A 24933-nucleotide genomic window follows, 5' to 3' on the forward strand; every position below is an offset into this window, starting at 1 on the left:
AAACAATGCTGAAATTACCTAGGCTATGAAGAGAGACCCTGTCTCAAAAATAAATGAATAAATAAATAAATAAATAAATAAATAAATAAATAAAATATATATATATATATAAAACAATGCTGAAATTACCAAGAACGATGACAACAATAATGACCGGGAATCAGAAGCTAAATTTAAAAATTGAGGGTGAGTGACGCGCAGGCACTGCAGTCTCCGGGAGGTGAGGTTTAAAGCTCTTCCAGTCAGAAAGGTTTGACCCGCGTGAGAGGGCGTGGCGCCTTTAAGGACTCACGCCCTAAGAAGGGACAGTCTACGCTAGGACGGGGCGGAGTCTCGAGGGGGCGGGACCTTGTGGGGCGTGGCGCGGCAGGCACGGGGAGAGGGGCGGGACTTCTAGGGGGCAGGGCGCGGTGGGCACGGGGAGAGGGGCGGGGCCTCGTGTGGGCGGGGCGCGGCGGGCACGGCGAGCGAGGCGGAGTCTGTGTTTCGGTCAGGCTGCGGCTTGCGGCTGTGGGGCTGTAGTTCAGAAGAGGGAGGCCGAGGCCTGGGCCCAGCCCGGAGCCGCTGCCCGACCGGAGCCTCCTGGAGCCCCCGCGCCGGCTGATCTTAGGGGCGGGCTCGGGTTCGGCCCGCCGCCGCACGCAGGACCGAGGCTGCATGCCGGAGGACCAGGCCCACGCAGCCATGGTGAGCTAGCGCGGCCTGCCTCCCCCCACCCCACCCCCAACCCCCGGGTGGCCCGAGGACGCTGGGCAACCTAGCCTCCTCTCACCCTTCTTCCCGCACCCTCGGCCTCTGCCGCCTCCCGCCCGGCGTTCCCCATCCAGCGGGAGCGAATCCCTTTAGGGGACATCCCTTAATCTCCCTCCTCTCCGGTGACACCCTATTGTCCCCCGGTGACAGCCTCCTTCGCGTTCTCACCCTCCCAGCCTCCGTCCTTAACCCTTCCCTTTTCTCCTCAGCCATTCTCCCTTTCTCCTCTGTGATCGTTAGCCGCCGCCCCCCCCCCTTCTCCCTGTTTTTCGTTCCCGCATTTTGCTTGCTTTCTCTCCTCGCCCCCCTTCCCCCCTTCCCCATTTTGTCTCCGCCGCCCCCTCTTCCCCTTGGTCCTCGACCATCCGCATTTCCTCTGCCCCTTGTCGGATGTCCTCCGTCGCCGGCTCGCACATCTGCCCCTGTTTCCTTCTTCAGACTTCAGGAGTCTAAGCAGGAACAATTTGAAGGCGATTGCTTCCCCGGAGCTGTTGGGCGGGCACGTACAGATTCTTAGCCTGCCTTTCCCTTTTCTGTTTTGGAGGGCGGAAGGGGGGAGATTGGAGGCATGGAAGAATAGGCTGGAAGCTTTACGACCTAGTGTTATCAACCTAAGTGATAGTGTGTTACAGAGTACATATTGTGGCCTTATGTGATCATCTGGCCTTTTGACAGAAATACCTGAAAAGGTTTTGAAATTGTCTATTTCCAGGGTGTTTTCATGTGGAGTTACAGTTCGGGAAATTAAAGCCTTTTTAAATTTGCAAGCATGACAGTTATTGCTCAGAACAAATAATTTGTTTTTTGTTGGGAGGCAGAGGCCAAGGGCATTTGAGGTCTGAAAATCAGCCTGGCAGTCAGATTGTGACAGCCTTCCGAATTCCTTCCTTGTAAAGGACGCATTTGTTCTGCCCTTTCTGTCCTTTCTTGGAGGAACCTCTTCTGTGCAAATTTTCCTTCTGCTTCAAAATGGCTGTGATTACAGTCCATTTTTAAGTGAGTTGAGTTACCTGTGTTTTGCAGTATATATATTGAAAACATTGTTCCATCATACACAAGAAGCTAAATTTTGATCTACATTCTAGTCAAAGGAGTGATACATTCTATCTAGTCAAAAGGATTCAGGCTAATCATAGTTTTCTAGTTTCTATTTTCCTCCATTTTTTATCCATTTTTTAGGAAAGTAATTTCTTGTCTGGCCATTTAACATATAAACCTTCCCTAGTTCACTCGACTCTGCCTTTCATACGTTGTCATTCTCCAGTGACTGCCTCCTTCACTTTTATTGCTGTCATTGTGTGCTAATCTGTCCTTTTCATGAAACATGGATTCTGGAAATGACTGTGCCATACTTAATTTCTTTCCAGTGCCCAGATCAGGTGGACACTTGAATGACATATGGTCTCATTTCCCTACCTGACAAATAAAGTCTCACACTGAAATTTGAGGCACCTACAGACTATTCAGGGTGAGCTGAAGCATCTTGCTTTTGGTGCAGAAAGGAATGTAGTGGGATGCAGTGATAGTGACAGACTAGAGGGCATCTTGCTGGAGAAGACAGCAGACTGCTAAACTTTGGGAAATGTGGGCCTTCCCACCTGGATTCCAAAGAATCATTTGAGCTGGGCCTAAAAGATGCATGGAATTTATATGAACTATTTGGGAAAGAAGAAGAAAGCTTCCGTTATAAATGTGAGTAGAAGGATGAACGAAGTTTAAGATGTGTTGTGAAAGCCATGTGTGTTGTGCATGCCGTTAGTCCTGGCACCTGGAAAGCAGAGGCAGGTGGATCTCTGAGTTCATGGTTAGCCTGGTCTACAGCGTGAGTTCCAGAACAGTCAGGGCTATACAGAGAAACCCTGTCTCTGGGTGGGGGCAGGGAAGGAAAGAAAAGATTTGTAGTGAAGGATTACCTGGTTACTGCCTGGAAGGAAGGAAGAAATAGGATGTGTAGTGGGACATGGAGTGAGAAAGATACTGTCTTAGTCCATTTAGGTTGCTATGACAAAATGTCGTCAGCTGGCAAACTTACAGCCTACAGAAAATGGTAAAAGTTTTGGAGCATAGGATATCCAGGAACAGCACCTCCACATGGATTGTCTGAAAGGTGCTTTCTTTTCTCTTCGAGTATGTGTGTTAACATGTGTGTGTGTGTGTGTAAGTGCTCATGTACATGTGTATGTATGTATGCATGTGTATGTGTGTAGAGGCCAGAATTTTGTTTTTTTTCTTTTTAAAATTTCTTCTAGATTTTTAATATGTGTGAGTGTTTTGTGTGTATGATGTGTATTGCTTGTTTGCCTGGTGCCTGTGGAGGTCAGAAGAAGGTGTCAGATCCCCTAGAACTGGAATTATACATGGTTGTAAGCATGAATTGAACCCTGGTTCTTTGAAAGAACAGCAAGTGCTCTTAACTGTGATCCAAGTGGACAGGCGTCAGGTTCAGTAAAGGATCCTGTCTCAGGAAATTAAATAAGGGAACAGGATCCCTTACTGAACCTAATGCTTGTCCATTTGGCTAGGCTGGTTGGCCAATGAGCTTCAGGAATCTGCCTGTCTCTGCCTCCCAGCACCAGGGTCACAGGCACACATTGCCGTGCCCAGCTTTTATGTGGGTGCTGAGGATCTGAATTCAGGCCCTCATGCTTTCAAGGAGAGCATTTATACGACTGTTACCTCTCCAGCCCCTTCTTTTACTGCTCCCTACAACAAAGCCTCAATGTAGCCCAGGCTGGTGTAAAACTCACTGTGTAGTGGAGGATGATCTTGAACTCCTGATCCACCTGCCTCAGCCTCCCTAGTGCTGAGATTTTTCGGTGTGTGCCACAACACCTGGTTTATATGGAGCGGTGTATTGAACCCAGACTCTTGTGCATGCCAGGTAAGGACTCTGTCATCTGAGCTATATCCTGAGTCCCATCCCATCCTCCCCCTGACACCACTCCCCATCCAGCTTTAATGGTTTTTTTCCCTAAGATTTCTCTGTGTGTAGCCCTGGCTGTCCTGGAACTCACTCTGTAGACCAGGCTGGCCTCGAACTCAGAGATCCGCCTGCCTCTGTCTCCCAAGTGCTGGGATTAAAGGCATACACCACCATCGCCCAGCATCCTTTTTTGAGACAGTCTTGCTATGTGGCTTGCCATGTAGTACTGGCTGTCCTCCAACTGGAAGGTGTCTTCCTGCCACAGCCTCCTGGGTACTGGCATACACCACCATGCCCAGTGTTTAGTGGGAGTTTTTACTCTGGTTCATAGATGCATGTTTCCCCTGTATCTGTGCATGGTGGATAAGCAAGGCTGCTCCCTGGGGCTTCTTTTATAGAAGGATACTGGTTTCATTTGGAGGGTTCTGCCTGGCTGATTAATCACTTTCCAAAGGTCCTACCTCCTTAGGCATCTTGTAGGCTAGAATAGGCAGTCAACATAGGAATTAGGGGGAAACACATTTGGATCACAGCAATAATTGGGCATTATTGTGTTTTAAACTTCATATTCAACTAACTTGTGTTGTTCTTGCTTGTTAAAACATGTACGAACGGCAAGAGTGTATGGGAGAAGTGAAGGGAAAATACTGGCCTATTGTGAGCTGGAAATTACTAGTAGGGGCTACTTTTTTGTTTTTCTTGCACAGTACCTTTAATATCTATTTAGTAAGTAACTGAATGATTATTATAAAGCTTTGTAATGTATATTTTTCAAATGTTTGTTATGGTACAGTTTGGATACTTGAGATATTTAAGTCAGAGGTTCTCAGAGTTTACTGTGAATCAGGAAGGGTTTGCTGGGCTCCCTACCTCCAGAGTTTGATTCATTACGTTTGGAGTTGAGCCTGAGAGTTGTATTTCTTACAAGAACTGTTGTAATGCTGATGCTTCAGGCCTAAGTTACAGCCCTGACCTTTCATTCATTTAACAGAGTTTCTGCCATTTGACGGTGTTTGTATTGGGAATATCGATTGTGAAACAGGTGTCCTCCCTACCTTTTATATTTTTGTGAATGTAGAGTAGTTTTAGGTGTGAAGGGGTTTAATATTCTTAAAATGTACTAAAAAAGACATGGTGGCATCATGGAATATGATAGCAAGTGGTGACTTTGGAAAGGATCCTTCTTTCTAATGGAGACTTGAGGAATTGTAAGAGTTCTGTTGCGGAGAGGCTAGTATAGTTAGAAGGAACCACATGTGCAGTTGACTTGTCTTCCAAGAAATTCCTCAAAAGACAAAAAATAACAACAAAAACTCCTCGGGCTAAACGTATGACGGTGCCATAAAGGGGACCAGGAAGAAATTGCTTAGTGGTTCAAGGTGCTTTGATGCTCCTCCAGAGGACTTCAGTGTGGCAACCTCCTGCAACTCCAGCTCCAGAGGATGTGATGCCCTCTTCTGGCCTTTGGCTGCTTTATGCACCTGCACTCACATCCACATATTCACACATGAACACACAATTAAAAATATATCAGAAACAACAGTATGATGGCTTGAATGTGAAATGTCTTCCACATGCTCCACTGTCTAAAGTTAACTCCCCTATGGTCTTCCTGTTGTAGGTTGTAGAACCTGTAAGAGGGAGTACCTGCCTGGGGAAATAGGTTGCCACAGGGCAGGCCTTTGGAGTTAAAGCTGGGCCCGGTTCAGGCCTTAGCCCTTTGCTGTCTAACTGCTGATGGGATGTAACAAACTGCCTCACTTTGACTGACATGCCATTCCCACCATGGTGGAGCATGTCCTTGAACTGTGAGCCAAAAGAAATCCTTCCCTTTGGTGGTTTTTGTCAGGTAGTCTAGCACTATGCTGAGAAAAGTCACGAGTACAGAAAATGCTGAGAGTAGAGTGTAGATAGGAACAAGAGGATCAGGACACAGCTGTGTGCTCTTAAGCTCATGGTAGCTCTGGTTACTTGAGTTACAAGATTGGGCTCATCACTACTCTATCATAGAAAGGGAAAGGCTCATGGGGTCCTAGTCTTCTGTGATATGAAAACAGAAGGGGGATGGTTAGGAGGAGTAAGGGGACCAGTGGGAAGGGGGAAAGGCTGGGGGTTGGTGCATGCTTAGTCTCAGGTGACAACATGAGGATCAGTAGTCAAAGTCATCCTTGGTGATTTTGAGGTCAGCCTGTGCTACAGGAGACCCTCTCTCAAAAAGCAAAACAAAATAGCAACAAAAGTCACTAAAGGTAGTATGAAGGCTAGGCAGGATACGTTCTAGAAGTCGTGACTTCAGCATTGAAGGTGTGGTAGATTAGATAAAACAAACCTGTGATCAGACTGAGGAGACCTTGAGTCCTATTAAAAACCTTCAGTAGCTTGAAAAGCTTGTTTGTTACTTTTTTGAGATGGGCTCTTGCTATATTGTCCAGGCTGGACTTGAACTGGTAGATTCAGGTGATCCCCTGCCTTACCCTCCCAAGTGCTAGGACTACAGGTACAGGCCACTGTACCCAGGTGCAAAGACTATGTGAAGTAGTGTCATATTTGAGATGGAGGATGGCCTTTCTTAAATGAATTATGAAACGTGGTCTGGAATGGGGACAACTTTTGTTCAGCCAGGTAGTAGGTGATCATGTTAGAATAGCAATTTCCTTGCAATTATTTATTTTAAAATCATTATTATATTATTTATGTGTTGAGAGTGTGTGTGTGGTCAAATGACAACTTACAGCAGTCCTTTCCTTCCACCACTGGGACCTGGGGATTGAACTCAGGATGTACGTTTTCAGCAAGTGCCTTTACTCGCTGAGCTATATCACCAGCCCAGTAGTGTGATTTAAATCAGAGGAAGGAGTGTAAGAAGACAAACTGCAAGGATCTGGCTTGCCACTTCGGCTAAGTACATTTTCTGTGATGACCTCACTCTGGACTTGTGAGAAGGGCATATTGATGATAGTGTTGGAATTTTGCTTAATGATTCTCAGTTTCATATAAACTGCTATTGGGGATTTATGAGATTATTAAAACAGTATACACACCTGTAATCCCAATATTTGGAAGGTACAAGAGGATCTTGAGTTTGAGGCCAGTCTGGGCTACATAGTGAGCCCCATCTGAAAAAAACCAGAGGGTGTGAAGTGTACCTTAGTCTTAGAGCACTTCTCAGCACGTGCAAGACACAGGGTCAGATTCCTCAGGACCACAGAACAACAACAGATGAATTTACTAAAATCTTTTATTCATTAAACAAAGTTCTTGCAAAAGTCATGTATTAGATTACTAGCCTTTCCTAGGTTTATTCAATTTTTGGTTGCTTTAAAAAAATTTTTTTAGCTGGGTGGTGATGGCACATGCTTTTAATCCCAGCAACTTGGGAGGCAGAGGCAGAGGGAACCTCTGTGAGTTTAAGGCCAGCCTGGTCTACAGAAAGAGTTCCAGGACACCAAGGGCTACACAGAGAAACCCTCCCTCGAAATATATATTTTTTATTGGTTTATGAGTTAGAGTCTCATATAACCCATGCTGGCCTTGAACTCCTGCTCATTCTGTCCCTACCTTACAAGTGCTGAGACTACATGTGTGTACTACTAAACCTGGCTCTCCTGTTTCTTAAAGAAAGGGTAGTAAGATTTTAAAATTAAAGGTAATTACTGTAAAAGAGTTTAAATTTTTCATAAACTTGACTTCTTAGCTTTGAAGAATGTATTAACTAACTTTTCATACCAAGGACTCTTATTTCACTGGTGTTTATATTTGCTAATAACTTAAGGGTCTAGGTTGTTTGGCTGGATTTTTGCAATGCTGAGGATCAAACCCAGGACCTTGTGAATGCTAGACAAATGCTTTACCACTGAGCTCTATCCTCAGCTCAAATATTGTAGCATTTTATTTTATTTTATTTTATTTTATTTGCGGTGCTCAGAATTGAATCCAGGGCCTATGTAGCACCATGGTGCTACATAGACCATGGTGGTTGGGTGATTTTGAGACTTACACTCACTATGTAGCTTTAGATGGCTTTGAACCTGCTGTATTGCCCAGGGTGGCCTTGAATTTTCAATCTTTCTGTCTGACCTTGCCATTGCTAGGATTACAGGTGTGTGCCATCATGCCTCTCTTACTTTAGTATTTTATATCTGGTTTTCACACAAATCCCATCTACTCGGTACTAATACCATATGAGATAGTTAGGATAGAGGTAGCTTCACTTTTTCAGATAAGGAAACTGAGAAATTAATTGCTTTTCCTTAGACCACATAGCTATTAAGTAGCAAAACCAGGAGACTCTAAGCCCATAACTGCTCTTTACATTATTAAACCTGTATCTGTGAACTATATTGTATTTCAAAACTCAAGCTTTCGGCCAAAAGGGAAATAATGCTAAGATATCTCTGTGTTGCTCATCAGTATAATCCATAAGTGCTCAGTGATTACTGACCTGAATTTTTGTTTCTTAGAATAGCTTTATTACATGAGCTAAGGAGGAGGCAGGGAGGGATTGATTACCATTTGAGACCTTGATCTTTTTTAGCTAGAACTCTACCTCCTTGCTCTTTAGCACATAGCTACTTGCCATATTGGCTAGGTTTTTAAGTGATGCATGCAGAAAACTTGCTTTATCTGCTTTTAAATGTTTAATCTAGGAGTTTCTGAAGAGTAGTGATTTCTTTTAGTAAAGCAGCTCAGGATATAGCTTAGCAGTAGAGCACTTGAGTAGCATAGACAAGACCCTGGGTGTGAGCCAGTTATGGTGGCACATGCCTTTAATCCCAGCACTCAGACAGGCAGAGGCAGGGCTCTCTTTGAATTCTCCTCCAGCCTGGGGTGTGAGACTCTATCTCAAAAACAAGCAAGCAAAAGACCTTGGGGTTGAGCCCTAGCACAAAACACAAGCATAAACCCATAGTCCAGTTGTTCATAACATCTGCATTCTTTTTTAAAATGTGCATGTCTATGTGAGGGTGTCGGATTCCCAGAACTGGCGTTACAGACAGGTGTGAACTGCCATGTGGATGCTAGGAATTGAACCTGGGTCCCTTGGAAGAGCAGCCAGTGCTCTTAACTGAGGAACCATCTCTTCAGCCCCTGATATCTGTATTCTCGAGGATATCACCTGTGTCCTTGAGACTATTGACTTCGTCATTTGTAAGATGTTGTCAGAAAGGGGTAGAGTGGAAGATTTGATAGTCTCAGATGCTTCTAGAAATCTGACTTGGTGGAATTATTGGTAGAAAATAATGAGGGGGGCGGCTGTAGCTCAGTGACGCTGTACTTGTACAACCCCTGACACTGCAAAAGAAACAAAAATCCATAAACCAGTAGGTGCTTTCTCATGAAGTATGGTGGTAGGAAGTCAAAATGGGTATGTGTGTGCTTCTAACTTGTAACTTAATATCTCTGGGTATGTCATCTCTTTCTCTAGGAGTGAAGGACACCTAACAGTGAATTTGTGCTTGACGATTCGCTGTTTAATCCACGTTTGTTGTTATGATGTAGTAGGTGTTATTTTAGGCTTATGACTGTATCAGTGAACAAAACATTTTTTTCCTGGTGGAACTTACATTCTATAATAAGCACTAACTCAGCAGTTAGTACATGCTGGGCACTACTTCAAGAGTTCTGCATTTAGAGTGTAGTTATTTTTGACAGCAGTTCCATGAGGTAGGTCCTGTTATCTGCATTTTTTTAGATCATAGACTGAAGTACAGGAAGACTACGTCCTTTACCTTATAAGTTTACATAGTTTTGTAAATGGTGTTTTAATCCAGACAACTGGATTAAAATCCAATATATTACTCAATCCTTCAAAAAGATATTAGTAAAAATGCATTTCATAGCCAGATTATAGATTATCCACCTATAATCAATCTTAGGGCTCGGGAAACTGATGGAGGAAGATAGTTTGACACCAACTTGGGCTGCGTAGAGTTCCAGGCTAGTTTGTTTTTAAAAATGAAATGCAGGCTGGGATCAAGGGCGTGTGCCACCATGCCTGGCTTATTTACTTTCTGAGGATTTTTTTAATGTTTCTTTTTTTTTTTTTTTTTTTTTTTTTTAAGATTTATTTATTTATTATGTATACAGTATTCTGCCTGCATGTATGCCTGCAGGAAGAGGGCGCCAGATCTCACTACAGATGGTTGTGAGCCTCCATGTGGGCGCTGGGAATTGAACTCAGGACCTCTGGAAGAGCAACCAGTGCTCTTAACCTCTAGGCCATCCCTCCAGCCCCTTAATGTTTCTTTTTATGTGTGTGTTTTGTCTACATGTATGCCTCGTGTCCACGGAGGTCAGAAGGGGGCCCTGCATCCCCTAGAAGTTGCAGGATGTGGGCCATGCTGTGGGTGCTAGGAAAGGAACCTGGGTCCTCTGCAGCAGAAGCCAGGGCTTCACTGCTGAGCCATCGTCCCTCTAGCCTGAGACTTCATTTTTCAAGTTTTACTTATTCGTTATTGTCTTTTTTTTTTTTTTTTTTTTTTTTTTTTTTTTTTTTTTGGTTTTTTTCGAGACAGGGTTTCTCTGTGTAGCTTTGCGCCTTTTCCTGGAACTCACTTGATAGCCCAGGCTGGCCTCGAACTCATAGAGATCCGCCTGGCTCTGCCTCCCGAGTGCTGGGATTAAAGGCGTGCGCCACCACCGCCCGGCTTCGTTATTGTCTTTTGATGCTGGAACCTTTGAAGTAGATCTTGAACTTAAACTTGATTCATAAGAATTAAGCCGGGCGGTGGTGGCGCACGCCTTTAATCCCAGCACTCGGGAGGCAGAGCCAGGCGGATCTCTGTGAGTTCGAGGCCAGCCTGGTCTACAGCGCGAGATCCAGGAAAGGCGCAAAGCTACACAGAGAAACCCTGTCTCGAAAAACCAAAAAAAAAAAAAAAAAAAAAAAGAATTAACACTGAGACTAAATAAAGCCAGAAACTCTAAAGGACCCACACTCCCAGTGAAAGGGAAGACTATAAAAATACTTATTTGATGGAGAAGGGAGATGTGATGGTTAATTTGATTGTCAGCTTGACACAATCTAAAATCACCTGGGAAGAATTTCAGGGACAGATTGTCTGCATCAGGTTGGCCTGTGGGCTTTCTTTGGGGGACTATCTTGGTTGCCTTAGTAGATGTGGGAAGACTCAATCTGAAAGTGGGTGGCACAGTTCTCTGGCTTTGGGGCCTGGGCTGTGTAAGAGTAGAGAAGGGTAGCTTAGCACCAAATATATATGATTCATCTCTCTGCTCTTGAATGTAATGAGATATGAGCAGTTGTTTTAAGCTCCTGACACCTTGATTGACCTTGTGTGATGTACTGAATTTGGAATTGAGAGATAAATAAACCTTTTCCATCTATGTCTCTCTACTAAGGCTCTGTCCATTCAGATAACTCTAGTGTGTGTGTTACGTGGACATAAGACTAGCCACACAGAAGGATTCAGATAGGAAAGTCACAGTTGAAGAATTTCGTCTTTGTGGCTGCACTGGTGGTGCTCACCTTTAATCTTAGTACTCCAGAGGAAGGAGCAGGTGGATCTCTGTGATTTCCAGGCCAGCCTGGTCTATGTATTGAGTTCCAGTCCGGCTAGAGGTAAGTGTGAAACTGTCTGAAAAGAAAAAGAAAAAAGAATAGCTGTCTTTAGGGTATCAAGTGATAACTTAGGAAGACTAGTCTGCTCTTCCTCTGAGGCCTTCCCTATCTGCTTTTGACTTAGAACCTGCTGTGTGTTTACACAGTCCCCGGTGTGTCCTCCCTTGTACTACTTAAGGGACTGTGTGGAGATTTGTTTCAGGACTTCTGTTCTCTTGCTTCTGAGATGCACATTACAGACTGTATCCCACTGCCTAACATGGCATCTGGTGCTGTCACTGTATTCGTTGTCTGTCTCATAGGCAGTAGTTACTGAATGAGAAAATAAGTGATTCTCTGCTCTTCTGGAAACTAATTTGTTCATTTTTGTGTGTGTATTCCCTTTATGTTCCTTCCTGTGTTCCAAGGAGGAAGCATCTCCCTATTCCTTACTTGACATCTGCTTGAGTTTCCTGACCACTAACCTTGAGAAGTTCTGTTCAGCACGACAAGATGGAACATTGTGTCTTCAGGAACCTGGAGTATTTCCACAGGAGGTGGCTGATCGACTGCTTCAGACCATGGCAGTTCATGGTAAATGATGAAAGATGGAAGAGACAAATTGTGTGCTGTTAAAATTGGCATTGGATTTTAAAGTACTGCTATGGCCCATTTAATTATTTTCTTAGAAATAGTCGACGTAGTAGAAAAAGTCAGATGAACCTGTTTCTAGGAAAAGGAATTCCTGTTTTTGCCTCAGATTTAATAATTTTTTTTTTCCTTTCCAATTTAGGCAAACCATTTTTCTTTTTTGATTTAAGAAGCAATTCTTGCTGGATGGCGGTGGCACATGCCTTTAATCCCAGCACTCGGGAGGCAGAGCCAGGCGGATCTCTGTGAGTTCGAGATCAGCCTGGTCTACAGAGTGAGTTCCAGGACAGGCACCAAAACTACACAGAGAAACCCTGTCTTGAAATGCATCCCCTCCCCCGTGCCCCCCAAAAAGAAGCAGTTCTTTAAAGTAGACACACGCAAACACACACACACACACACACATTTTGCTTTATTTATTTTATCTGAATGAGTGTTTTGCCTGCATGTATGTATATGTATCATGTGCATTCCTGGTGCCCATGGAGATCAGAAGAGGGTGTCAGGTCCCTTGGAACTGGAGTTAGGGATGGTTGTGAACCATTATGTGGATGCTGGGATCTGAACACTGGCCCTCTATAGGAATAGTAAATGCTCTTAACCATTAGCCATCTCTCCAAGACCTAAAAGTGATTCTTACAACACAAGGAACTTCTCTAACTACAGTATTTCTATGTAGAAGTCAACAGGTATAGAAATACTTTACGTCTTCTCTTGACAGTGGGAAAATCATACGATTATGAAAAAACTGCTTTCTGCTCTTGACTCTTTTCTGTTGTTGTTTTGAGACAGGGTTTCTCTGTGTAGCCCTGGCTGTCCTGGAACTCACTCTGTAGACCAAGCTGGCCTCCAACTCGAGAGATCCGCCTGCCTCTGCCTCGTGTGTGTGTGTGTGTGTGTGTGTGTGTGTGTGTGTGTGTGTGTGTGTGTGTGTGAGAGAGAGAGAGAGAGAGAGAGAGAGAGACAGAGACAGAGAGAGAGAGAGAGAGAGAGAGAGAGAGAGAATGAATTGGGATGCTGGAAGTGTCTCAGTGGGTAAAGTACTTCAACATAACGACTTAGTTAGGATCCCTAGGTTCAGGTGAGAAGCTAGGTGTGGCTACACCGGTGTTGGTAAGGGATGAAGACAAGAAGATCACTGTTGCCACCCTGACTAAAAATAGATAACTAGAAGAACCATTAGCTCCAGGTTCAGTAAGAGACCCTGTCTCAAAGGAAGAGGACTAAGAACAACAGAGGAGGACACTTGAAAACCTCCTCTGGCCTCCGCGTGTTTTCTCCCACCCCCACCCATATTAAATGTAAGAGGAAAAAAAGAAAAATATTGTTAGGTGTGCATGCAAATTACGCGTTCCAAAGAAGAATAAGGAAAATGGAGCTACAATTGAGTTATTTGGTATAATTTAGAAAAGAAGTATCTCTATATTTGTTTGTTTTCACTGAATTGCTGATTTCATTCTGACCCAGGAACTAGAATAACTATCAATAAGTACTATAGCTATTAAAAGTAAGTCACTTGCTGGGCGGTGGTTGCGCACGCCTTTAATCCCAGCACTCGGGAGGCAGAGGCAGGCAGATCTCTGTGAGTTCCAGGAAAGGAGCAAAGCTACACAGAGAAACCCTGTCTCAAAAAAAAAAAAAAAAAACCAAAAAGTAAATCACTCACAGTGCTGTGCAACAATTTAAGAGATTATGTAATACCAGCATTTCTCAGTGATCATGTTTAGCATGTTCAGTCTAAAAATTCATTTTAAAAAGCCAGGTGTGATGGGCCCGTGAGATAGCGTAGTGGGCAAAGGTTCCTGCTGCCTGATGACCTAGTTCAGTCCCACAGATCCATGTGCTGAAAGGAAAAACTTGAATTCTACAGGTTGTCTTCTGAACTCCACATGTGCAATGTGGTATGCATACACATCCAAAAAATAAAATAAAATAAACGCTATGTATATTGGCACGTGCCTATAATACCAACACTTCGGACACTGGGGCAAGAGAATCAGGAGTTCAAGGTCATCCTTAGCTACAGAGTGAGTTTGAGTTCAGTCTGGACTACATGAAAACCTATCTCAAAAAAAAAATTCAATTTTGTGTTATATTAGTTTCTTTCCTATTGCTGGTTTTTAAAATTTGTTTGTTTTTGGTTTTTGGGTTTTGGAGACAGGGTTTCTCTGTGTAGCCCTGGCTGTCCTGGCACTCACTCGGTAGACCAGGCTGGCCTTGAACTGCCTGCCTCTGCCTCCCAAGTGCTGGGATTAAAGGCATGTGCCACCACCACCCAGCTTTGCTGTTGCTGTACATCACTTACATGCCTGGTCACCTACAGAGACCAGAGGAGGATGTTGACTTCCCTGAATCTGGAGTTACAGATAGTTGTGAGCCATCATGTGGGTGCTTGGTTATTGAACCCAGGTCCTCTGCAAGAGCAAGTGCTCTTAATCCACTGAGCCGTCTTTCTAGCCCTAGCATTTTTTTCCCCCAATTTGTGGTACCTCGTCCACATAACTTGGAAAAGATATACACACAAAAAGTAAATCAGTAAGATTCATTATAACAAAACAAAAGTTCAGGTTTTGGATATACTACCAAGAGAGACAGGACCACCTGAGTGGGAGAGTACTGAAAGGTATTGGTTATTGTTTGGGGCTTTATTTTATGGAGTTTCGTGGAAGGAGGAGCTGCTTATAGGAGATGTTAGTGAGGGTGGTTCTCTGTTTGATTGACAGGTTTGGGTTGTACTGCCTTTTCTCTACTACACATCCCTTACCATGATGCAACTGATATAAATCATATGTATGCCCAATTATGCCTAAGCATAAAATAGTAAATGGGGGATTCTCTCTAAAAGAACTCTCAGAGTGCCCAGCAGTGGTGGCACACACCTTTGATCCCAGCATTCAGGGGGTAGAGGTAGAGTGATCTCTGTGAGTTCGAGGCTAGCCTGGTCTGCAGAGATACGGGACAGCTGGAGTGGTAACAGAGGGAAGCCCTGTCTCAAAAAACAAACAAACAACAACAACAAAGGTCTCAGAGTACACAATTTTTTTTGAGACAGGGTTTCTCTGTGTAGCTTTGTGCCTTTCCTGGAACTCACTCTGTAGCCCAGGCCGGCCTCGAACTCACAGAGATCCGCCTGCCTCTGCCTTCCGAGTGCTGGGATTAAAGATGTGTGCCACCACCACCCGGCTAGTACACAATTTGCCCTGATGGTTATATACCTACAACCTGTCCAGGCTGAATTGGCCCAGATACCTGATACATTTCACAACATTTGAATAGAAACAGGTGATATCTCGGGATTGCTAAGAAGAGTAACTAGTTTTCATTGTTAAAGCAGGTGTATATGTAGTTCAGTGCAGGTGTGTGGAGGGTTCCCAGGTTGCCAGCAGGTTGCAAGGTGCATTGTTAAGAAAGGGCTGCTGGGCGGTGGTGGAGGCGCATGCCTTTAATCCCAGCACTCGGGAGGCAGAGGCAGGCAGATCTCTGGGAGTTCGAGGCCAGCCTGGGCTACAGAGTGAGTTCCAGGAAAGGCACAAAGCTACACAGAGAAACCCTGTCTTGAGAAACCAAAAAAAAAAAAAAAAAAAAAGACAATACATCAGACCTTCAAAAGTATACATCAGACACATGCCATCGCACAGGTATGCACACACACACACACACATGCACACATGCACATACATACATACAGTTAAAAATACACATGAACCCTATGGCTGTTCTGCTCAAAACCCCGAAAAAGGCCTTATATGTCACTCCAATAAAAGCCAATGTACAAGGGACTAGGTTGCTGTTTAGTGGTAGAACATTAGCTTAAAAAAAAGGGGGGGGGGGCTGCGTTACTGCAATTCTTGGTATCCAGTGTTTTTTGCTGAGCTATTCCCTGTGCTCTCTTGACTCAGTTTTTGTTCAACATAACAAGTTTCATGAAGACTTTTTTAGTTTTTCCAGACAGGGTTTCTCTGTGTAGCACATGAAGACTTTTTTTTTTTTTTTTTTTTTTTTGGTTTTTTTCGAGACAGGGTTTCTCTGTGTAGCTTTGCGCCTTTCCTGGATCTCGCGCTGTAGACCAGGCTGGCCTCGAACTCACAGAGATCCGCCTGCCTCTGCCTCCGGAGTGCTGGGATTAAAGGCGTGCACCACCACCGCCCGGCAGACTTTTAAATGTCTAACAATAATTAAGCTTTGAACATGCTGGGTAAAGTGCTCTCTACCCCTTAGCAACAGCTCTCAGACAAAAATGCCTTGGTTCTGATTTGATAATGGCTATCTGGCAGCTTGAATGGCATCATTAGTATGGACTAGCTGATATGACCATAAAAATTCTTCTTTTAACCCCATAGTATGTATTTATCTTGCCCCAAATGCTTACAGCCACAGACTGTTCTTAGAGTACATTTTATAGGTATGGCTGTTATGTTCTTTCTTAGTAGGTATTGTTTGGTATGTAATATTTTGAGGTAAGGCTCCAAAGTGTCATATTCTTGTAGCACTATTGTCTGGTAGATCCTTTCCTTTTTTTGTTTTTTGTTTTTGAGGCAGGGTTTCTCTGTGTAGCCCTGGCTGTCCTGAAACTCTCTCTTAGACCAGGCTGGCCTCAAACTCAGAGATCCGACTGCCTCTGTCTCTCAAGTGCAGGGATTAAAGCCGTGTGCCACCACTGCCCAGCATGATAGATCATTTCTAAGAGGCTTTTACTCTACTCGTTTTATTCACATTTGCCCTATAATTTCTTGGTTTGTTTGTTTTTCCCTCTTTCTTTAGGGAAAAACCTTATTCTCCTTTTAGTGTCTCTGTGTGAGTTTGAGGCAGAGGGTTTAACTAAGTAGTGAACTCACAGTGATGTCCTTGCCTCAGTCTCTCCAGTGCGGGGATCACAAGTGTGTACTACCATGCCCAGATGTTATGTCTTTTCAGTAAGATTTCAAGCACTGGCTACAAGTTTGAGGCCAGTCAGAGATGCAGGGTGAGACCATGTCTTAAAAACAAACACAACACCAGAGGCAGGTAATGTGGCTCACTGGATAAATAGCATTACTGCCAAGCCTGAGACCTGAGTTCTGTTCTAGTCTGGAGATCCACATAGAAGGAAAGAACTAACTCCACACAGTTGTCCTCTGACGTCCACACTCCTGCCGTGCCTTGAGCAGACGTGCACACACATGAATAAATACATACAATTTTTAAAAATTGAAAAACAAAGCCAAACAGGGTGTGGTGGCACACACCTTTAATCCCAGCACTGGAGAAGCAGGAACAGGCAGTCTCTGTGAGTTTGAGGGCAGCTTGGTCTACAAATCAAGTTCCAAGACAGCCAGGGCTGTTAAACAGAAAAACCTGTCTACAAAACAACAACAACAACAACAAAAAACTAAACCAAAATAAAAAGATTTCAAATCTGGCTAGTAGGTTTTTTTGTTTGTTTGTTTTGAGGCAGGGTCTCTATGTAGTGCTGACTGTGTAAATCAGGCTAGCCTTGAACTCAGAGATCTGCCTGCCTCTGCCTCCTGAGTGCAGGAATAAAAGGTGTGTACCATCACAGCCAATTCTGGCTAATGGTTTAAAAATGAAATCTAGCTATTATGTCTACTAAATATATTGTGTGTATGTTTGTATATGTAATAATGTATTGTGAACTTAAAAGATACTCTAGAAATATATTGGTATCAATATATTAGTATAAAGTTTAAACCTTATTCATACATAAACTCTGCAAGGTCCACTGAAGATTCTCTTCCTTGGTCACTTTAGTATCCAGATTGATAGAGACTCAGTCCTCAGAATACTACATCTCTAGAATGTGAAGCCTTCTCCTTTGTCTCGAAAGGAGAAGAGAGCATGGGGAATCACAATTGACTCTCAGGTGCTTAAGCCACAGCCCCTTGACTGTGTCTGGCATGTGGTCCTGTCTGTTGTAAGGAAGTGCTGGGAAGCGCAGCTGCTTGTGTATCTCTTGCTGTGTATATCCACTTGGTTGGGTGAAGACAGCCGAGTGCTGGTGAATCTCTGTCTGTACCAACTCCATAATCTTGGAAAGTCCCCTTTTGAGTCTCAGTCTAAGTAATAATATCATCATCTCAGAGAATTGTATCAAGTGAAATGCAGCAGCATGTATGTTAGAAATTTAAAATAAGGGCTGGAGAGATGGCTCAGTGGTTAAGAACACTGACTGCTCTTCCAGAGGTCCTGAGTTCAATTCCCAGCAATCACATGGTGGCTCACAACCACCTGTAATGAGATCTGGTGCCCTCTTCTGGCCTGCAAGGACACATACAGACAGAACACTATGTATAATAAATAAATAAATAAATCTTTAGAAAAGAAAAAGAAAAAGAAAAGAAATTTAAACTAAGATGGAAATATTTGCTATTCTTTGACTGTTTTTTTGTTTGTTTGTTCTTGTTTTTGTTTTTGTTTTGAAGTTAAAATACTGCTTATTTTTCCCCAGGTCTGCTGAATGATGGAACTGTGGGAATTTTCAGGGGTAACCAGATGCGGCTAAAGCGTGCTTGCATTCGAAAAGCAAAGATTTCCGCTGTTGCTTTCCGGAAAGCCTTCTGCCACCATAAGTTAGTAGAACTTGATGCCACGGGTGTGAATGCCGACATCACTATCACAGACATCATAAGTGGCCTTGGCAGTAACAAGTGGATCCAGCAAAATCTTCAGTGCTTAGTACTAAACTCATTAACTCTGTCCCTCGAGGATCCTTATGAGCGGTGTTTCAGCCGGCTTTCTGGTCTTCGAGCTCTGAGTATCACTAATGTGCTCTTTTACAATGAAGATCTGGCTGAAGTTGCTTCATTGCCTAGACTGGAGAGCCTGGATATTTCTAACACCTCAATCACAGATATCACTGCCCTCCTGGCCTGCAAAGACAGACTCAAGTCTCTCACCATGCACCATTTGAAATGTTTAAAAATGACTACTACCCAGATCCTGGATGTTGTTCGGGAACTAAAACATCTGAATCATCTTGACATCTCAGATGATAAGCAGTTTACATCAGACATAGCCCTTCGATTATTAGAGCAAAAGGACATCTTGCCCAATCTTGTCTCCCTGGATGTTTCAGGGAGAAAGCATGTGACAGATAAAGCTGTTGAAGCCTTTATACAGCAGCGGCCCAGCATGCAGTTTGTAGGTTTGCTGGCCACAGATGCTGGTTATTCCGAATTCCTTACGGGCAAAGGACACTTGAAGGTTAGCTCTTAAAAATGTATTTTGTCTGACTGGTCGATTTTTTTAGTTCCACAAGACTTCGTTAGGATAGCTGTCTAATATATGAAAGAAGGCATGGAAAATCATTGTATAGTAGAAAGGCTGGCATTAGGGTAATAGTCCCAAATAAAAGTTCAGTGGGGCCAAGCATAGTGAATGCTTTTAATCTAAGCACTCAAGAAGGCAGAGGAAGGTGGATTTCTGTGTGTTTCAAGCAGCAAGGGCTACATAGTAACACCCTGTCTCAAAAGTCCAGTGGGCATGGGGATGGAGTTCATGGGGTAGAGTGCTTAGCTCTAATCCCAGTACTTTGGAGGCAGAGGCAGGCAGATTTCTGAATTTGAGGCCAGCCTGGTCTACATACAGAGTTCTTGGCCAGCCAGGACTATTTAGTGAAACCGTCTCAAATAATAGTTTGAGGCAAGTCTGGTCTACATACAGAGTTCTAGGCCAGCCAGGACTACTTAGTGAGACCCTGTCTCAAAAAATAGTAATGATAACAGCAACAATAACGATGATGTTTTAAAATATTTGGTCTGGAGATGGCTCAGCAGTTAAGAGCACTGGCTATACTTCCAGAGGACCTGGCATGGGTTCAACCCCCAGTTCACCCACATGGCAGCTCACAACCATCTGTAACTAGTCCCAGAGGATCTGATGTCTTCAGGCATTCACAGGCATTAGGCACACATGCAGATAAAATCATACACATAAATAAGTAAATAATTTAAAAATTTTTTAAAATGAGGCGTGGTACTTTATTTTTATAATTGTAGAATAGGAAACCAAGGCAAGGTTTGAGGCCAGCCTAGGCTACATAGCAAGGATCAGGTGAGTCAAGTCTACATAGCAAGGACCTGACTCAAAACAAAGGATCATTAGAACTTTTTTTATTCAAATATGTACAAAGGTTGAAGTTTCTTTGACTGCTGATTTGACAGCTCAAAAATAAGACAGGTTGAATGAAGAGAGCTGAGATTGCCTGTCTCTTATTAGAATTATCCAATTTATCTGGTCAGTGGTGGCGCACACCTTTAGTCTAGCACTCAGGAGGCAGAGGCAGGTGGATCTTTGTGAGTTCCAGGCTAGTCTGGTCTACAGAGTGATCAGGACAGTCAGGGCTACACAGAGAAATTGTCTTTTAAAAAAAAAAAAAGAAGATTTATCCAATTTAGTGTAATTGATAAACATCTTGTCTGAAATGGTTATCTCAGTATTGTGATGAGTTTAGGTTGGTTCTTAGCTTAGCTTTATGTGCCTGTTTATAAGACCACAGTAATGGATGTAAGAAACAGCCATTATAATTTCCCAGTATATTTTTTTTTTCCAGACAGGGTTTCTCTGTGTAGCTTTGCGCCTTTCCTGGATCTCACTCTGTAGACCAGGCTGGCCTCGAACTCACAAAGATCCACCTGCCTCTGCCACCCAAGTGCTGGGATTGAAGGCGTGCGCCACCACTGCCTGGCTAATTTCCCAGTATTTCTATGGGGCAGGTGTTTCTAGGAATATGAGATGTGTTTATTGCACTTCATAAGCATTACTTTTTTTTTTTTAAGATTTATTTATTATATATACAATATGCCTGTACGCCGGAAGAGGGCACCAAATTTCATCATTGATGGTTGAGAGCCACCATGTGGTTGCTGGGAATTGAACTTGGGACCTCTGGAAGAACAGCCAGTGCTCTTAACCTCTGAGCCATCTCTCCAGCCCAGCATTACTTATTTTTGTGTCTCCATAGTCCTCCTGCCTCAGATTCCTGGTGCTGGGATTACAGACGTGAGCCACCACACCTAATTTAAAATTTTTTTTTTCTTTTCTTGTGTTTTTGTTTGTTTGTAGATTCATCACTGTGTAGCCCTGTCTGGCCTGGAACTCACTATGTGGAGGGGGCTGACCTCGAATTCACAGTGATCCTTCTTTCTGTCTTTATCTCTAGAGTGCTGGGATTAAAGGTGTATGCCACCATACCCCTATCCCAAAAGACGTTCTTTTTATTTTAGTTTATTTGTGTGTACACATGAGTTGCCTGGATGTATATGTACCATTTGTGTGCCTGAGGAGGCTGTCAGATCTCTTGGGACAGAAATTCCATAGTTTCGAGCTGTGATGTGGGTGTTGGGAATTAGACTGAAGTCCTCTAGGAGAGCAGCAGCCTGTGCTCTTAACTGCAGAGCCGTCTCCCAGTCCCAGATAGGGTTTTTCTAGGGTAACATCCCGCTGATCGTAGATCCTGTCTGTGCCTTGGACAGTCTGAATCTAAAGTTTGTGTGCTTCCACTACACCTACAACCTCTACTGAAGGAGGTCTTGGTTTGGCTTTTCTGCTGTTTTCAATTCCACTGCAGCTGGTCTTCTGACCCCAGAATTCCTCCTATGGTTTTGTCACCATTAAGTTTCCTCAGTCTTGCACTTCACAATCTTAAATTTGTTGGCCGCCTCACTCCCAAAATGGCTCTTGACATCTACTAAATCCAGTGTTGATTCTCCGACTTCACCTATTTGACCCAGAGTGGTATTTGGCACAGTACGCTGCCTTCCTCCTTGTAATACTTCAGCTTTTTTAAACTTAGCTTCTAGGATATCACACTCACCTTGTTTGTTTTTTCTTCCTTGTTTTGCTGCTTGTTTTCTCTTACTGTGTTTTCCCTCATTTTTTAAGGCTTCTGCTGTTAAAATGTTCCATGCCATAGGCCTGCAACTTTTTTTTTAAAGATTTGTAATTATTCATTATGTATACAGTGTTCTGTCTGCATGTGTCCCTGCAGGCCAGAAGAGGGCGCCAAGTCTCATTACAGATGGTTGTGAGCCACCATGTGGTTGCTGGGAATTGAACTCAGGACCTCTGGAAGAGCAGCCAGTGCTCTTAACCTCTGAGCCAGCTCTTCAGTCCCAGCCCTGCAAATTTGTGACTTATTTTGTTTCTGTAATTACTTTTGCCTAAAAGTCTGAGAAGCAATTATTCTTTTTAAAAAAATTTTTTATGATTTATTTATTTTTATTTCATATGCATTTGTGATTTGCCTGCATGTATACCTGTATAAGGGTATTGGATCTCCTAGAACTGGAGTTACAGACAGTTGTGAGCCACCATGTAGGTGCTGGGGTTTGAACGCAGGTCTCTGGAAGAGCATCCAGTGCTCTTAACTGCTGACTCATCTCTCCAGCCCTGCAATTATTCTTTTATTTTAGTTTTGTTTATGTATTTTATTTTGTATTTTTTTAATATCTTAATTTTTTATTACATTCATTTATTGGGAGGGATGTGCATGCTTGCTGCACATGTGTGGAAGTCATCAGGTGTCATTTATCTTCTACATCATGTTGATGTACAGGATTGACCTCAGATCATCAGGCTGACTCCTTCAAATTGCCCTCTAACCTCTACACATGTGCCACGCATACATACCCTCAAAAAAAAAAAGGGTTAAAAAAAACTTTTTTGGAATGTCTTTTTTAAGATTTATTTTAGTCAGGGCATAGTGATACACACCTTTAATTCAAACACTCAGGAGGCAGAGGCTAGCCTGGTCTACAGAGTGAGTTCCAGGACAGCCAGGGCTACACAGAGAAACCTTGTCTTGAAAAACAAAAAAGAAAGAAAAATAAACATTAATTTTATCGTTTATTGTGTGTGTGTGTGTGTGTGTGTGTGTCTGTGTGTGTGTGTGTGTCTGTGTGTGTGTGTGTGTGTGTCTGTGGAAGCTAAAGGAGCTGGATTTCCCCATGGGGCTGGAGATATAGGGAGATCAGATCTCTTGGGACTGGAATTCCATACAGTTTCCAGCTGCCCAGTATGATGATGGGAATCAAAACTCCAGTCTTCTGCAAGAGCAATATACTCTCCCCCCCCCCCCCTGCTTTTTTTTTGTTGTTGTTTGAGACAGAGTTTTTCTGTGTAACTGACCTGGCTGTCCTGGAAGTCGCCCTGTAGACCAGGCTGGCCTCAGATTCACTGAGATCCGCCTGCCTCCCAAATGCTGGGATCAACGGCCTGTGCCATCACACCTGACACAATATGTTCTTTTAACCGCTGAGGCAGTGCTCCATCCCTGGAGTGTCTTCACAGCATCTTGTAGTTTATAGGTTCCTCCCTTCCCTTCCCATTCATTTTTATTTTTTAGATTTTTAAATTTTATGTGTGGTGCTGGGAATCAAACCAGGTAGTCTACAAAAATAAGTACTCATAACCACTAATCCATCTCTCCAGCTCTGCCCCCCCCCCTTTTTTTTTTTTTTTTTTTTTGGTTTGAGACAAGATCTCACTATGTAGCCCTGGCTGGCCTCAAACTTCTAGAGATGCACCTGCCTCCCACGTTCTGGACTTAAAGGCATGTACTCTTGTGTACGTCTTCCCACACCCCTTTATTGTTTTTGAGACCCTGATTCTCCCGGAACTCACTGTGTAGACCAGGCTGGCCTTGAACTCAAAGATCCTCCTGCCTATGCCTCCTCATTACTGGGCTTAAAGGCATGTACCAGACCCTTAGAAACCCTCTTCTTTCTTTTTTTTTTATTAATTAAAAAATGATTACATTTATGTATTATGCCATAATATACATGGCGGTCACAGGACAACTTGGAGGAGTCAGTTCTTCTGTGTGGGTCCCAGGAACTAAATTCAGGTTTTCATGCTTGATAGCAGGTACCTTTATCTAATGCTCTGTCGCATAAGCCCGCCCTTCCTTGTCTTTCCCTTTAAGCATGTCTACTGGCCTGGCATAGTGGTGCATGCTCTTCATCCCAGCACTTGGAAGGCAGAAGCAGGTGGATCACGATGTGTTCACAGCCAGCCTGTCTACACAGAGAGTTCTTGGCCAGCCAAGGATACATAGTGAGATTGTCACAAACAAAACAAAAACTGGTCTACAGTCCTCTTGACTTTTAGAGTTCTCCTGAGAGTAGAATGTTAGAAATTTTTTGGCTATACATGTTCATGGTCCATATTTCTTTCTGTCTTTTTTTGGGGTTAGGAGTTGGGATAGGATCTTACTGTGTCTCATGCTGGCCTAGTACTTACTGTGTAGTCCAGGCTGGCCTTGAACTTAGAATTCTCCTGCCTCAACCTCCTAAATGCTGTGATTAAGTTTTGAACCACTATTCCTATATTTTCTGCAAATCACTAGCTGGGTTTGGAGTTTAGTTAAATTAAGGTTTGATCCCTTTGGCAAGACCCTTGTTGTGCTCTTTGGGCTCTGTGTAATGTCTAGTCTTCTCTCCCTGTAACACCAGCAGCTGTTGGTATTCAGTATCAGATTAGTAATTCATTGGAGATTGTATGGTCCCTGGAGCTGATCATTCGTTGGAGATCATTGTGATGTCTTAGTCATTGTATGTGTGTCTGTAATGCATGATACATGTGCGTGTGTGCATGTACACTGACGAGTTTGTAGATGTCAGAGTACACCTTTGTCAGATTGATTCTCTTTCAACCTTTACTTGGGTTTCAGGGATCAAACTCGGGTCACCAGGCTTGCATGGCAAGCTCCTTCACCCACTGAGCCGTCTCACCAGCCCTGTACCTCAGTCATCACTTTTCACTTGCCAGTCTGATTACTTTATAGATATTTCTCATTATCTGTTTGTTTGCACAGTGGTCCCTGAACCGCAGTTTAACATAAGTATATTAACGTTTGTAAATTAAGTTAGGTTCAATTTTGAATAAACTCTTTTATAGAGATTGATCCATCTGGGGAAATTAACAGGTTTATTTGATGAATACATAATAAATGTTCTTCTGAGCCATGCATAATGCTAGTCACTGTTGACATACTCAGTTGAGTGGTACATGGGTCAGTAAAGTGGGAGGACCATGATAACTAGGAAAAAAA

At 43.3% G+C, this 24933-nt stretch overlaps 1 protein-coding gene across 2 annotated transcripts in view; it reads left to right on the plus strand.

The window, feature by feature from the left end:
• Positions 1 to 436: 436 nt before the first annotated feature.
• Zyg11b (zyg-11 family member B, cell cycle regulator) overlaps positions 437 to 24933 on the plus strand; it is a 59804-nt gene continuing 35307 nt past the window's right edge. Inside the window, exons 1-3 of one of the 2 annotated variants that reach the window (XM_052715837.1) lie at positions 449 to 687; positions 11663 to 11828; positions 18331 to 19085. In XM_052715837.1, the coding sequence (XP_052571797.1) occupies positions 658 to 687; positions 11663 to 11828; positions 18331 to 19085 (951 nt within the window). In that variant the 5' untranslated portion in view covers positions 449 to 657. Of the gene's footprint in view, positions 688 to 11662; positions 11829 to 18330; positions 19086 to 24933 lie in introns of both variants that reach the window. The other variant, XM_052715838.1, reaches the window with a different exon arrangement.

The sequence above is a fragment of the Peromyscus californicus genome, unplaced genomic scaffold (assembly GCF_007827085.1).
Source record: "Peromyscus californicus insignis strain IS unplaced genomic scaffold, ASM782708v3 Scaffold_5__1_contigs__length_169319896, whole genome shotgun sequence".
Classification (NCBI taxonomy): Eukaryota; Metazoa; Chordata; class Mammalia; order Rodentia; family Cricetidae; genus Peromyscus; species Peromyscus californicus.